This window comes from Sphaeramia orbicularis, chromosome 19, assembly GCF_902148855.1.
Source record: "Sphaeramia orbicularis chromosome 19, fSphaOr1.1, whole genome shotgun sequence".
Taxonomy (NCBI): domain Eukaryota; kingdom Metazoa; phylum Chordata; class Actinopteri; order Kurtiformes; family Apogonidae; genus Sphaeramia; species Sphaeramia orbicularis.
In genome coordinates, this window is record NC_043975.1 from 29,155,873 (window position 1) to 29,171,798 (window position 15,926).

The 15,926-nt window shown below is 33.1% G+C and overlaps 2 protein-coding genes across 2 annotated transcripts in view; one reads left to right on the forward strand and one right to left on the reverse strand.

Moving 5' to 3' along the window:
- Window positions 1-2,355, forward strand: part of vwa2 (von Willebrand factor A domain containing 2) — a 72,141-nt gene extending 69,786 nt beyond the window's left edge. The window contains exon 14 of the mRNA XM_030163218.1: window positions 1,582-2,355. Coding sequence (XP_030019078.1) covers window positions 1,582-1,712 — 131 coding nt within the window. The 3' untranslated portion in view covers window positions 1,713-2,355. The remainder of the gene's footprint in view (window positions 1-1,581) is intronic.
- The window catches only part of afap1l2 (actin filament associated protein 1-like 2), a 147,022-nt gene continuing 133,444 nt past the window's right edge, over window positions 2,349-15,926 (reverse strand). Inside the window, 4 exon segments of the mRNA XM_030163228.1 lie at window positions 2,349-2,902; window positions 5,794-5,994; window positions 8,757-8,944; window positions 13,531-13,704. Of these exon segments, the coding sequence (XP_030019088.1) occupies window positions 2,876-2,902; window positions 5,794-5,994; window positions 8,757-8,944; window positions 13,531-13,704 (590 nt within the window). The 3' untranslated portion in view covers window positions 2,349-2,875.

Sequence of the window (15,926 nt, forward strand, 5' to 3'; positions counted from 1 at the left end):
ACCTAAAAATGTTCACTTTCCTGGGTCTCAGGAGGATATAGCCTGTAAAGTTTTATTACTGTTATTATTATTATGCATTATAATCAGTGAATTTCCCTTTGGTAGGATCAGTAAAGTTTAATGTTATGTTATACTATGTTATTTCATGTTATGCTATGCTATGTTACGTTATGGTATCTCATCTTATCTTATCTTATCTTATCTTATCTTATCTTATCTTATCTTATCTTATCTTATCTCAAAGGTTGTGCAACACAGTAATGCAGTGTAAACCATCAGATCTCTATAAAGCTTTATAATGATACTAATATGCAGCTTGTATCTATATGTGGACCTTTGTTTTTTGCTTAGTCAGTGCTTTTGCTGTCAACCTAGACCAGGGGTCAGCAACCCTTACAACCTAAAGAGCCATTTTTGTCTCAGAGAAAAATCAAGAAATCTGACTGGAGACATGAAAAAAATATTTAAACCCTTCTACATTTTACCATGAGGTAGCTGCTCTGCTGCAGCCTATCTGTGATAAGTTTGGTGTTTAACTTTGGATTTCCATTACAATAATGAAGTGTCGGGTGTATTTATGAAATTATACAACTACAAGAAAGAAAACATTCAAGATTTGTATAAAATTTTTAATGATGGACACTATTTCCAAAACATAATTATGTTGTTTAACCCTTTCATGCATGAATTGTGAGAACCTTAGTCAAGACGTTTTTCTTCAGTGATTTTATTCCTCCTTAGGCATGAAAAAAACAATGCAATCGAGTTTTTTTTTCCTATGGAGTTACAAAAATATCCATGCATTTAATTTTTGAAGTAAAGAAACGTGTTTAAAACCCAATATCAGAAAGTGATATGAAAACAATGAAATAAAAACATTTTTAATGCTGCTAATCTGATGTCTTCTCACATTTTAACATATTCTAATGCTAATAATTAGTCACTTCATGGAGATAATATGCAAAAAAAAAAAACCTTCTTGTCTAACAAATAACAATTGATTTACACTCAAACATGTTAGTGCAGGTCAGGTTTACCAAGAACAGCAAAGTTACAGTAATGGTCTGAATGTCAGTGTATGGGATGGTGCATAAGTGTCCACTGTGTTGGCTGATATGGAACTAAAACATCAAAACCCATGAATATACAAGAGAACAGCTGGAGAAGAACTGACCACTGGAGTGACCTATGCATGAAAGGGTTAATGGAGAAAAAGTGCAACTTTCATGTATAGTGGCTTACTTACAAACTACGAACAAATGCAAATTGAGCCTCTTATATTGAATATGGCAAGAAAAGCATCCATTTTGGTTTTTATGCTGTCAAAAAAATCATTTTATTATTTACTAAACTCTGCACATTTTTGCAGATGGACAAAGTTAGAATAGATTTAGGCTTATACCAGTGTTAAAAAGTAATGACTCATTCAGTACATTTCAAAATGTTCCAGATGTTTTTTGACCAAGGGAGCCATAGAGAGATGCTAAAGAGCCATACGTGGCCCTGGCGCCACAGGTTGCAGACCCCTGACCTAGACCGTATTTACACCAGAAGCGTAACGTCTTCTCTCATCGTTCATAGGAAGTGGCAGGTCTTCCACCAGAGGAGATCAGCCAAGACCTGCTGGGCTCAGGAAGAAGAGCCGACAGAAGAAGAGCCACCAGGAACTCCTGCATCACTACAAGCTTCACCGCAGGAGACACACAGCCTGATGCACCACACACACACACACACACACACACACACACACACACACACACACACACACACACACACGCACACACACACACACACAGACAGATCACACATGGACACTTAAGAACATTTGATAAACAAGAGCATAAAGGGAACATTAAAGTTAGTTTCACTGTTTCTATTTCTTTATTTAAACTTGCACTCAAGCATCAACAAGTGCCTTCACCCTGTCTGTGCATCTACTGCTGTTTCTGTTTCGTGAATTTGTCAGCCATCACTGTCCTCGCTGTTGTGAAATTATATTGACCAAGACAACTATATATGATAATGTACTGTACATCTGTGTCATTTTATTTTTTTTTATGTGTAATCACAAGTCTTTTCTTTCTGTCATTATCAGAGCTGTGCCAAAAATACTCCATACCGAGATCTATTTTCACATTTTAATATAATACGTAGATTTTTTTTTTTTTTTTTGCAATAAGAGATTTATAAGTTTTGTTGTAATGGATGGATTTTTACACCATTTTAAAAAGTAGATGTGTTCATGTTAAAAAAAAAATATTGTATCTTAAATGAAACTCCTTTCTTCAAATTAAAGTGACAAATGTGAAGATCAACTGTAAAAAAACAAACAAACTTTGAAGCCACGGTTGTTGTCAGTACAATTTTATTTGAATAAAAAGTGCATTTTTAGCTAGCAATACAAGCCAAAAGGCTGAATAATGGTGTAAATATATTTACATCTTGGCTACCAGCATATATGAACCAAGCTACAAATCCAAAAGGGCTTTTCTCTTTCTGTCTCAAACTTCATTGACTTTAAACTTCATGCCGTTTATTGTACTGAAACATCCCATTGTGTATCATTGTCAGAAACAACTGTTAGATTGTCTAAAATTCTACGGCATCATATTCCTCCCTTTAGTAAAAAGGAGAAAAACACGTACAAAGTCATTGAAGTAAGGTTATCCAGTGGTATTTGAGGAGACAGCATGCGCCTCTCTCTGATTGGCTCTTCATAGTCTCGGTGCAGAGTTGATCAGGATGAGTCTGTAGTCTTAGTTTGTAAATCCGATGTGATGTGGTAGTTATCGCTGATTATCAAGTGTTGGATCGATGACCAGACTGAGAGAAACACATTAATGTTGCAGTTCACAGGAAGTCGCAGGGTTTGGTCTTAAGTGGGTTTTTTTTTCTCCCACTCCTGTAAAAACAGAAAATTAAAATTGAGATGAATAAACAGCTTAAATAGTTTTTAATATGATCATATATAACAAAATCTAATTGAATTCTAATCTAATTTTGTAATTTATAAATCTATCAAATCTATCAATCATAACACTGGGTTACAAAAAAATGTTTTTTGCAAGTTGTCTAGGTTTTTTCAACTGAATTAGGACCATTTTGCACCGCTAAATCCAAAAATGACATCTGTTTTTCTCAATCAGGTCAGGTTTTTTTGCTCATTTGATTTTGAAAATTTTGATCTTCTCACAAAATTGGTTACATTTTTGTGACTTTATCAGTTGATTTTTTTTATATAGTTCTCACCCAAAACAGGTTTTGAGAGAAAAAAATCATTTTCTAACAGGATTCCTGTTTGGTACAACGGTGTATTCACCGCAGATGTAGCAGAATACGTCAGGCTTATTTTTGCAAGATCTTCTAGTCAAAGCCATTTCATTCACCTGTAATATTAAAAAAAAAACATTAATCATAAATTGGCAAAAGTAAAATCTTCAGAACTCGTTTATTGCAAGAAATATGAAAGAATTTGTATCATATGATGTGAAAATGCCCATAAATGTAAGCAAAAATGTTAAAAAGCCAATATGTAGCATAGTTCAGAAAGTTGACCTGATTGAGCAAAATTAATGTGATTTTTGGATTCAGCACACCAAAATTATCCTAAATCAGCTCAAAAAAACTTAAACAATAAATTTGTTGTCTACCAGTGTAATCAGTCACTAGTCACTTTTCCATTGACCCTAAAATTGCGCGAATAAAACTTGTACATAAAAATTTACCTAATGGAAAAACAACAATTTCGCCAAATCTCTTGTTTTTCGATTCAAAGTTTTGGCACTGGCAAGAGGTGATTTTTCAGGTGTGGTGCAAATGGTATACCACACTAAACTGCAATGGAAAGACATTTTTCTAGAGTCACGTGAATTTAAAAAATGGATGTTGACAGATGTTACAACGAGCGAAGAAGAGTTTTAAAAGAAACATGGCATGATATGTACGGACGCACCAGGAAACTGAATCATTTTTTAATTTAGTATGGGAGAGAGGGGTAATATATTCAATCCAATCCAACTTTATTTGTAAAGCGCTTTAAAAAAAACCACAGTGGACCAAAGTGCTGTACAGAAAAATAAATAAAAAACAAAATAACAGTAAAATACAAGAATAGATTAAAAGACATAGAACAGCTGTAAAAAATAAAATAAAAAATAAATGAATAAATAAAAATAGAGAAGAATAGATAAAACCTAAATAAAAGAATAAAATACAAGAATAGATTATAAAATGTAAAAAAAAAAGCTGTACAATTAAAAGCAACAAATAAAAAAATAGAATAAAAATAATACATTCAAACATCTCATGTGGTTTTAAAAGCCAAGGAGAAAAACTGGGTTTTAAGAAGGGATTTAAAAACAGACAGAGAATAATAATGAATATATCTGTAAATTTACACGATATTTATGTTCGTCTCCATGTTTATGGAATGACTTCTCGTGTCATATCACGATAATAAATAAACAAATCATCGCGTTTGTGATTTAATGGAAAAACTGAAATTACGCACTTCTATTTTTTCCACATTTAGTAAATATCGGTAAAGTTTTGTGCAGATGTCCGATGGAAAAGCCACTTCTATTTGTGAAAAGTACATAGATAAACTTTGAGTTACATTCACTCTTCTTGATTATTTCTTCATGCTTCTCCTCCATTACATCCAGTACTGTACTTTTTCCTCTACTATTTACTCAACAGATTTAACTTAATAATATAAATATAATAAGCATATAAATAAAGTAATATTATGTATGATTAAGGAGAGGCAATGCAAAAGATACTCATTAGATAAACTATGGAAAGTAATTTAATCAACTTTTCCAAAGCATTAACACTTTAACATAACAATAATAATAATAATAATAATAATAATAATAATAATGATACTACTACTACTACTACTACTACTACTACTAATAATAATGATAATAATAATATAATAATAACTATACTAATAAACAATATAACAACGTTCTGTACTTTGGTATGACATCATATGACATATAATACTTTTACTTATTGCTCTTTAAATATATTTGTTGCTAATACATTAGTTTTACCCAGTAAAGCCTGAACCACTAAATCACTGACAAAAAAATTCCAGTTCTTTGAAACTGGAGCATTTATTGGTCCTTCTGAACAACCAAAAACTTTTTTTTTTTTTTCAAATATCAATTTCCATGTATGAGTTTCAATTTTGTATCATATTTGATACATTGGGTCTCAATGCTCCAATACTATTATTTTTGAACAAACAAAAACATAATAACACCAACATGTTTAACAAATTGTTAATTCCTTTTCAAAATTGGCGAAGTTCTGCCTCCTGACAATCTTGTAGTGTCACTGGAAAGGCCTCTGGTGAATGAATTCCTCCCCCCTGGTGGATTATCCGTGTATAGCAGTATCTAATTGTAATCTAATTGTAACTAATTGTATACATAAAGTGTTTCCAGGAAAATACAATATCACACTGATCATGTAGAGGGCTTCAAAACTCATGTATCAAATATGATACGTTCAGTGTTCTAGGGTTACCCTCCTGGGACCCTGCGATGTATTTTAGTTCACAGTGGGGGACAAGAGTTTCACAGTTTTACTTTAAAAAAAACAAAATCACCAAAAAGGCTTTTCACTGTAAAGGACATTCTATAAGAAAAATAAAAAATGTATCTGTAAAAACTGTTGCATCAAGGCAATTATTTAATGTAAAAAAGCCAAAACTTTTACTTTCTTGGATGTCAGGAGGATATAAGTGTAACTTTTATTTGTATTTGAGTACTTCCATCTCACCTTCGCTTTCTGCAGAACGTTGCCTTTGGTGCCCATGATGGAGGCCGGTCTGGATTTAAGCGCTGATGCAGAGTTCACTGGGGAGGCGGAGTCTCCACTGACACTACTGTTGGGGAGCTGGGAGGAGGAGGAGGTGGAGGATGATGAAGATGATGATGATGATGAATGCGTAGGGGGCAGAGTCGCTGCTTTAGGCTGTTGCTGAAATGACAAGGAGGTAATATGTTAAAAAAAAAAAAAAAAAAAGTATGTTAACCCATAAAGACCCAGTGCTACTTTTGTGGCTGTTCCCATGTGATTTTTTCCTCTAAATTGACCCTTTTTAAGTGATTTATCTCCATTTATTATAATATTATCCTCTGTGTTTTGCATTGTTTCAGTGAAAATCACATATTTTGTTATATTTAATTCACTGATCATGTAGATGTTCATAAAAGCTCAGATTAAAGTTGAGTTATTATATGAGAAACAGAGGAAACTGAAGAAAAAAGTTACTTTTTCAACATAATCTATCATGAACTGAACAGAAAACAAGTGTCTCCATCCACTGTCATTTATCAGAGTACATGGGTTTTACTGGTGAATCAATGTAGTAGAAGATGACGGTGTTTCCATGGTAACTACGGAGCCTCTGAATGTCCAAATGAGTCATATCTGATGACCAGGAAAAGATGATAAACTGTATTTTACACTGATTATTTACATGGATTGATAGGATTAATGCACTGGAAAAAAATCTACATCTTACCAGGTGTATTTTTCTCATATTTTTCTAAGATTTAATCACCTAAAGAGTAACTTTTCAGTGAGATATAAGGACTTATTTTTACACAGTAAATCTTGAAAATCTTATTTCAAGAAATCTTACCAAGGTAATTTTCACTTGTTCCATTGGCAGAATTTTTAGCTTGAATTAAGCAAAAAATCTTGAATCAAGCAAAAAAAAAAAAAAAAATCTGCTAATGGAACAAGTGAAATTTATCTTGGTAAAAATTTCTTGAAATAAGATTTTCAAGATTTATTGTCTAAAAATATGTTTTTATATCTCACTGAGAAGTTACTCTTTAGGTGATGATGTCTTATTTAAAGTGTGATGAGATATTTTGACTAGAAATGAGAAAAATGCACTTGGTAAAATTTAGATTTTTTTGAGTGTGGATCAACAGGTATTAAACCAGTGATTTTCAACATTGGGGTCGGGACCCCACATGGGGTTGCCTGGAATTCAAATGGGGTCACCTGAAATTTCTAGTAATTGATAAAAAATGAAAACTTACTAATAAAAATGTACATTATATCACCTAAATGTTGCCTAAAATTAATGTTTATTTGCAACATATTATAGCAAACTATTAAACGATCAAAAACAAATTAATTTTAGCAAATAAAATGTCTCCGTTTTGAATGTCTGGGGTCACCTGAAATTTCTAATAATTTATTTAAAAAATTAAATTAAATTAAATTAAAACTTACTGATAAAAAATCACATTATATAGTTTAAATGTTGTCCAAAATTAACGTTTATTTGCAACATAGTATAGCAAACTATTACATGATCAAAAACAAATTAATTTTAGCCAAAAAAATGTCTCTGTTTTGAATGTCTGGGGTCGCCTGAAATTTCTAATAATTTATTTTTAAAAAATAAATTAAAACTTACTGATAAAAATTCACATTATATAGTTTAAATGTTGTCTAAAATTAACATTTATTTGCAACACAGTATAGCAAACTATTACATAATCAAAAACAAATTAATTTTAACCAAAAAAAAATGTCTCTGTTTTGAATGTCTGGGGTCGCCTGAAATTTCTAATAATTTATTTAAAAAAAAATTAAAACTTACTAATAAAAATTCACATTATATAGTTTAAATGTTGTTTAAAATTAATGTTTATTTGCAACATAGTATAGCAAACTATAACATGATCAAAAACAAATTAATTTTAGCCAAAAAAAAATTCTCTGTTTTGAATGTCTGGGGTCGCCTGAAATTTCTAATAATTTATTAAAAAAAAAAAAAAAAAATTAAAACTTACTAATAAAAATTCACATTATGTAGTTTAAATGTTGTCCAAAATTAACGTTTATTTGCAACATAGTATAGCAAACTATTACATGATCAAAAACAAATAAATTTTAGCCAAAAAAAATGTCTCTGTTTTGAATATCTGGGGTCGCCTGAAATTTCTAATAATTTATTAAAAAAAAAAAAAAAAATTAAAACTTGCTAATAAAAATTCACATTATATAGTTTAAATGTTGTTTAAAATTAATGCTTATTTGCAACATAGTATTGCAAATTATTACATGATCAAAAACAAATTAATTTTAGCCAAAAAAAAGTCTCTATTTTGAATGTCTGGGGTCGCCTGAAATTTCTAATAATTTCCTAAAAAAAAAAAAAAAAAAAAAGAAAAGAAAAAAAAAAAAAGAAAACTTACTAATAAAAATTCACATTATATAGTTTAGATGTTGTCCAAAATTAACGTTTATTTGCAACATAGTATAGCAAACTATTACATGATCAAAAACAAATAAATTTTAGCCAAAAAAAAGTCTCTGTTTTGAATGTCTGGGGTCGCCTGAAATTTCTAATAATTTCTTAAAAAAAAAATAAAAATTAAAACTTACAAATAAAAATTCACATTATATAGTTTAAATGTTGTCCAAAATTAACATTTATTTGCAACATAGAATAGCAAACTAATACATGATCAAAAACAAATTAATTTTAGCCAAAAAAATGTCTCTGTTTCAAATGTCTGGGGTCGACAGAAATTTGAGATGTTAAAATGGGGTCACGAGCCTAAAAAGGTTGGGAACCACTGTATTAAACAGTTTAGATCAGTGGAAGACTTTAGACGCCAGTGGATGTTTGGGTCTTTATGGGTTAATGTAAAAAAGGCTTTACTGTAATAAGTACTGGTTGCGGTTTAAGAATGAAACAACAGCCCACTCACCACATTCATGTCCTGGAGGCTGCTGTCCAGTGTGGTTCCCAGTGTGAAAGGTCCCGACTCCACCTTCTTTAAACTCTCCTTTACTTCCACCAGCCGAAGCTCCACCTCCACCCTGCGATGCTCCGCCTCCCGACACGCCTCCTCCTTCTGCTTCAGACGGGTTTCTAATGAAGCCTGCTGCTTTGGATCTAAGGAGGAAGCATCAGTCAAACAGATGAGTGGAGGAATGTTACTGCAGCGCTGTACTTTAACCCATAAAGGCCAACCAAAACCAGCTACTGATCTAAACTGTTTAATTCTATCAATCTATGTAAATCACAGGTGTCAAACATGTGGCCCGGGGGCCAAATCTGGCCCACCAAAGGTTCCATTCCGGCCCGTGGGATGAAAGTGCAAAAATTAACCTGAACAGTCAAGGCTGCCAAAATCATAAGGGTTCAAGTTCCACATACAGACCAATGAGATCTACAGTAAAAATAACAACACAATAACCCATAAAAATGACAACTACAAATGTTCTTTGTGAAAAATTGTGGAAAAAATTTAAGTGAAAAAAATAAGATTACACTGTGAAAATATTTACATTTACAAAACTATTCTTTCACAATAAAATACAAATAAATACATAAATAAAAACAAAGATGAACAACCCGAAATGTGTAATTTTAAACAATATTCTTCCTGTTACTAAATATTTTTTGCATTTATGGATCCACTGTGATCTGTAGTTGTGTTAATAATAACAGATGTAATATTGTAGAAATTGTTCAAATTTTAGTTCCAAACGCCAAAATTTTAACAATATTCTGCCTGTTACCAAATGTTTATGTAACATTGTGTGTAAATGTACATGTATAAATAATAAGTCGAGGCATAATATTGTTAAAATTGCTCTAATTTTTCAATGAAATTTCTGTTTTTTCAGGGTTTTTTTTTACATCTTTTTTGTAAAATGCAAATATTTTCATAATTTAATTAGGGTTTATTTGTGCTAAAACAAAAAGAAAAACTTGGATTTGTCATTATTTATACAGTATTAAGTCATTATTTTACTGGTCTGGCCCGCTAGAGATCAAACTGGGCTGAATATGGCCCCTGAACCAAAATGACTTTGACACCCCTGATGTAAATAATTGGTACAAAATCCAGTTTGTCATCTTTTCATGGTCATCAGATATGACCCATTTGGACGTTCAGAGGCTCCGTAGTGAACATGGAAACACCGTCATCTTCTACAACATTGATTCACCAGTAAAACCCATGGAGTTGGATCAATGACGGTGGATGGAGACACTGGGTTTATGTTCAGTTAATGATAGATTTTACTGAAAAAGTCACTTTTTCTGCAGTTTTCTCTGTTTTTGATATAATAACTTTAATCTGAGCTTTTACCTACGCCTTGATTGGAAAAACCCTCATAAAAGTAGGACAACAGTAAGCATTCCAGCTTAATTAAAATTCATTAAAAAAAAAAACAAAAAAAAAACTAGTAGGATATTTCATTGGTCACACCTAAATCAAATGTACCTGTATTCAGTATAATAGAGAATGTGTTTGCAAACTAGAGACAAAAGCTGCACTAATTAAGTATTACTAACAAGAAACTAACAGGTGCACTGGAATTTGGAAGACACAATACGAGTAAGTTATTACAAAATGCAGCAAAGTTTATTACGAAATGCGTTCAAGAATTTTATTAAAAAATGTGGTGTTATTACATAATGAGGTGAAATTTTTTTACATTATTACATATTGCACCATTATAGCGGCGCTACACACCTTAAGATGGGATGGAATGGAAAATAATAAAAAGAAGAAGCATAAGAGACTCTGCAAATAATGACCCTCTACCTATATAGATGTAAATAGCTCACTCTAAAATAACAAGAACTAGCTGTCTGCACAAATGAAAATAATACTGCATCTCATTTCTGTAATTAGATTTCCCTTAACACCCTGTAGATGAGGGGTGTCAAACTCATTTTAGGTCAGGGGCCACTGACAACACAACAGAATTTAAAGTCAAATAATAATAGTGAAAAAGTAAAATTATATTATGAAAATGTTTACATGTGCAAAATTTCCTTAAAAATCTGAATAACATGAACAACCTGAAAATAACTTAGAAAATGAGTGTAATTTTAACAATATTATGCCTCAGTTTATCATTTACACACATTACAATTACAAACACACAAAACATTTAGTAACAGGCAGAATATTGGTAAAATTACACAGACTTTTCTTAAGATATTTCAGGTTGTTTGTATTTGTTCAGGTATTTCATATTTTTTTTTATAAAACATAGACATTTTTATGTAATTAAATTTTTGTACACTAAAACAAAGAGAAAATTTGCAGTTTTCCTTATTTATACATTATTATGATAATATTGTACTGGTCTGACCCAATTGTGATTAAACTGGTTTATTTGTGTACATACAGTACAGGCCAAAAGTTTGGACACACCTTCTCATTCTTTGCATTTTCTTTATTTTCATGACTATTTACATTGTAGATTCTCACTGAAGGCATCAAAACTATGAATGAACACATGTGGAATTATGTACTTAACAAAAAAGTGTGAAATAACTGAAAACATCTCTTATATTCTAGTTTCTTCAAGTAGCCACCCTTAGCTCTGATGACTGCTTTGCACACTCTTGGCATTCTCTGATGAGCTTCAAGAGGTAGTCACCTGAAATGGTTTCCTAACAGTCTTGAAGAAGTTCCCAGAGATGCTTAGCACTTGTTGGCCCTTTTGCCTTCACTCTGCGGTCCAGCTCACCCCAAACCATCTCGATTGGGTTCAGGTCCGGTGACTGTGGAGGCCAGGTCATCTGGCGCAGCACTCCATCACTCTCCTTCTTGGTCAAATATCCCTCACACAGCCTGGAGGTGTGTTTGGGGTCATTGTCCTGTTGAAACATAAATGATGGTCCAACTAAACGCAAACCGGATGGAATGGCATGTCACTTCAGGATGCTGTGGTAGCCATGCTGCTTCAGGTTGCCTTAATCTTGAATAAATCCCCAACAGCGTCACCAGCAAAGCACCCCCACACCATCACACCTCCTCCTCCATGCTTCACGGTGGGAACCAGGCATGTAGCATCCATCCGTTCACCTTTCTGCGTCGCACAAAGACACGGCGGTTGGATCCAAAGATCTCAAATTTGGACTCATCAGACCAAAGCACAGATTTCCACTGGTCTAATGTCCATTCCTTGGGTTTCTTGGCCCAAATAAATCTCTTCTGTTTGTTGCCTCTCCTGAGCAGTGGTTTCCTAGCAGCTGTTTGACCATGAAGGCCTGATTCACGCAGTCTCCTCTTAACAGTTGTTGTAGAGATGTGTCTGCTGCTAGAGCTCTGTGTGGTATTCATCTGGTCTCTAATCTGAGCTGCTGTTAATTTGCGATTTCTGAGGCTGGTGACTCAGATGAACTTATCTTCAGCATCAGAGGTGACTCTTGGTCTTCCTTTCCTGGGGCGGTCCTCATGTGAGCCAGTTTCGTTGGAGCGCTTGATGGTTTTTGCGACTGCACTTGGGGACACATTCAAAGGTTTTGAAATTTTCTAGACTGACTGACCTTCATTTCTTAAAGTAATGATGGCCACTCGTTTGTCTTTACTTAGCTGATTGGTTCTCGCCATAATATGCATTCTAACAGTTGTCCAATAGGGCTGTCAGCTGTGCATCAACCTGACTTCTGCACAACACAACTCATGGTCCCAACCCCATCAATAAGGCAAGAAATTCCACTAAGTAACCCTGACAAGGCACAGCTATGAAGTGAAAACCATTTCAGGTGACTACCTCTTGATGCTCATCAAGAGAATGCCAAGGGTGTGCAAGGCAGTCATCAGAGCTAAGGGTGGCTACTTTGAAGAAACTAGAATATAAGAGATGTTTTCAGTTATTTCACACTTTTTTGTTAAGTACATAATTCCACATGTGTTCATTCATAGTTTTGATGCCTTCAGTGAGAATCTACAATGTAAATAGTCATGAAAATAAAGAAAATGCGAAGAATGAGAAGGTGTGTCCAAACTTTTGGCCTGTACTGTATGTGGAATGTAAATTAAAATGATTATTAACTATTAATGTGTAATTTTTGCATTTCACAAATTCATCCCATCTGGCTGGTTTTGGGCCCATATTTGACCCCTGTGCTGTAAATCTTACACATTGGACCTTTAACCCTTTCATGCATGAATTATGAGAACCTTAGTTGAGGTTTCTTTTTTTTTTCTTTTTTTTTTTTTTTTTTTTGGAGTGTTTTTATTTCTCCTTAGGCATGAAAAAAACAATGAGATTGAGTTTTGTTTTGTTTTTTTCATACATTTACAAAAATGTCCACTCAGCTACACTATGAAATTTATTCTTGAAGCAAAGAAACATGTATTTAAAACCCAATATGATAAAGTGATAAGAAAACAGTGAAATGAAACCATGTTTAATGCAGCTAATCTGATGTTTTCTCACATTTTAACATATTCTAATACTAGTTATTTACTCACTTCATGGAGATAATATGCAAAAAATAACAATTAACAATTCATTTCCACTCAAGATCCAATCAAGAACAGCAAAGTTACAGTAATGGTATGAATTGCAGTTTATGAGATGTCCAATGTGTTGGCTGATATGGAACTAAAACAACTAAACCCATGAATATACAAGAGAACAGCTGGAGAATAACTGTCCACTGGAGTGACCACTATGTATGAAAGGGTTAAGTAACAGATCTGAGTACTTCCTCCACACCCCTACCTTGGCAGGTGCTGAGCTCCTCTTTGGTCTCCCTCCTCTCCTTCTTCAGGTTGGCCAGACTGCTCCTCACCTCCTCCCTCTCTTTCTCCAGGCGGTCGCGCTCATCGATGTAGCGCCGCAGGTCGGCTTCTGTGCGGTTTTTGCCTAGTTTTACCTCCACTGCTCCAGGACAACCTACGAATATAATAAAAAAAAAAAAAAATCACATTACAAAAACTGAAACAGAAACACAAATATCTTAACAAAACCCTTACACAGAGAGATCAATATTTTATTACTATTTATCTCTGTAAGTACATTTCTCCAGGTGATATTTTAACCTCATTCTACTCTTTGCTTGTGGAGCATACAGATTTTCACTAGATGGAGCTATGGTGATGTAAGACAACGTAAGCTGGGAAGTCAGTTTCAACCACTGCAGTAAAATAATAACCAGTAAGTACAAGTAAAACACTTATTCTTGTAAAAATTTCCTCACATTTATCAATCATGCTGGACGAATACTTACTAATAATCTTATACTTGATTGATTGATTGATGTATTTATTTTGAACATGAATGCCAAACAGAAGAAAATAAATAAACAAAACACTTAAACATAAGACATATAATACATAATCGAAAAGGAGTGAGAAGAAGTACAACTTAAAAACTCCCACCCCTTCTCCTTATATAATTAATAACAATAATAACCTTCCTCGTCTAATCATATCTATACACTATGCCATAATATGACTGATACTTACTAGTAAATAATTAGGTTTCTGGCTTTATATTATTATGAACAAATATAATATGATTTACATAAACACATAATACAAAAACACATATATGTCAATACATATTCATACACAGATCTATACACACATATACACCTACATATATATATATATATATACACACATACACACCTATACATACATTTGCACACACTTACCACATACTTGTACATCTTTAGAACACCTAGTGATCCCCAAGCCCTCCCTCATCCCTGTACCTCTGAAAAATTGTGTCTTTGTACCTCTTTTTAAATTCTTTCATGCTTGGACATTTGCTTTAACTCTACAGGGTGGGGAAGCAAAATTTACAATGAACATTTAGTTGTTTTTTCTCAGCAGGCACTACGTCAGTTGTTTTGAAACCAAACATATATTGATGTCATAATCATACCTAACACTATTATCCATACCTTTTCAGAAACTTTTGCCCATATGAGTAATCAGGAAAGCAAACGTCAAAGAGTGTGTGATTTGCTGAATGCACTCGTCACACCAAAGGAGATTTCAAAAATAGTTGGAGTGTCCATAAAGACTGTTTATAATGGAAAGAAGAGAATGACTATGAGCAAAACTATTACCAGAAAGTCTGGAAGATACTATTAAAGAAGAATGGGAGAAGTTGTCACCCGAATATTTGAGGAACACTTGCGCAAGTTTCAGGAAGAGTGTGAAGGCAGTTATTGAGAAAGAAGGAGGACACATAGAATAAAAACATTTTCTATTATGTACATTTTCTTGTGGCAAATAAATTCTCATGACTTTCAATAAATTAATTGGTCATACACTGTCTTTCAATCCCTGCCTCAAAATATTGTACATTTTGATTCCCCACCCTGTATGTTAAATCTGTTCCACAGTCTCACCCCGCTGACAGAAACACAAAAACCCTTCCTAGTCGTGCGTATTAAGGGAATTTTAAACTACTTAACACAATAATACTTAATACTTAACACAAATGTTCCTCTTCCTTATTTTAGAGCAGGGGTGTCAAACTCATTTTAGTTCAGGGGCCACATTCACCCCAATATGATCTGAAGTGGGCCGGACCATTAAAATAATAACAGTGAAAAAGTAAAATTACATTATGATTATGTTTACTTCTACAAGGTTTCATTAAAAATCTGAATAAGATCAACAACTTGAAATGTCTTAATTAAAGCAAGTGCAATTTTAACAATATTCTGCCTCAGTTTATCGGTTTATCATTTACACATGTGCATTACAACTTACATTATAATTACAAATACACCAAACATATAGTACCAGGTATAATATTGATAAAATTGTATTGATTTGTCTGAAGACATTGCAGGTTGTTCATATTTGTTCAGGTTATTCACATTTTTTGTAAAAGGATAGTTTATTAATGTAAATATTTTCATGTAATTTTACTTTTTTTTCATTAAAACAAAGACAAAATCTGCAGTTGTAAGTTATTATGATACTATTTTACTGATCTGACCCAACTGAGATATGTATGTGGAACCTGAATTAAAATGATTTTTACACCACTGATTGTTAATCTCTTCAGTGTAATTTTTGCATTTCACTAATTCATCCTAAAGGCTGGATTGGAACCTTTGATGGACTGGATTTGGCCCCCGGGCCGCATGTTTG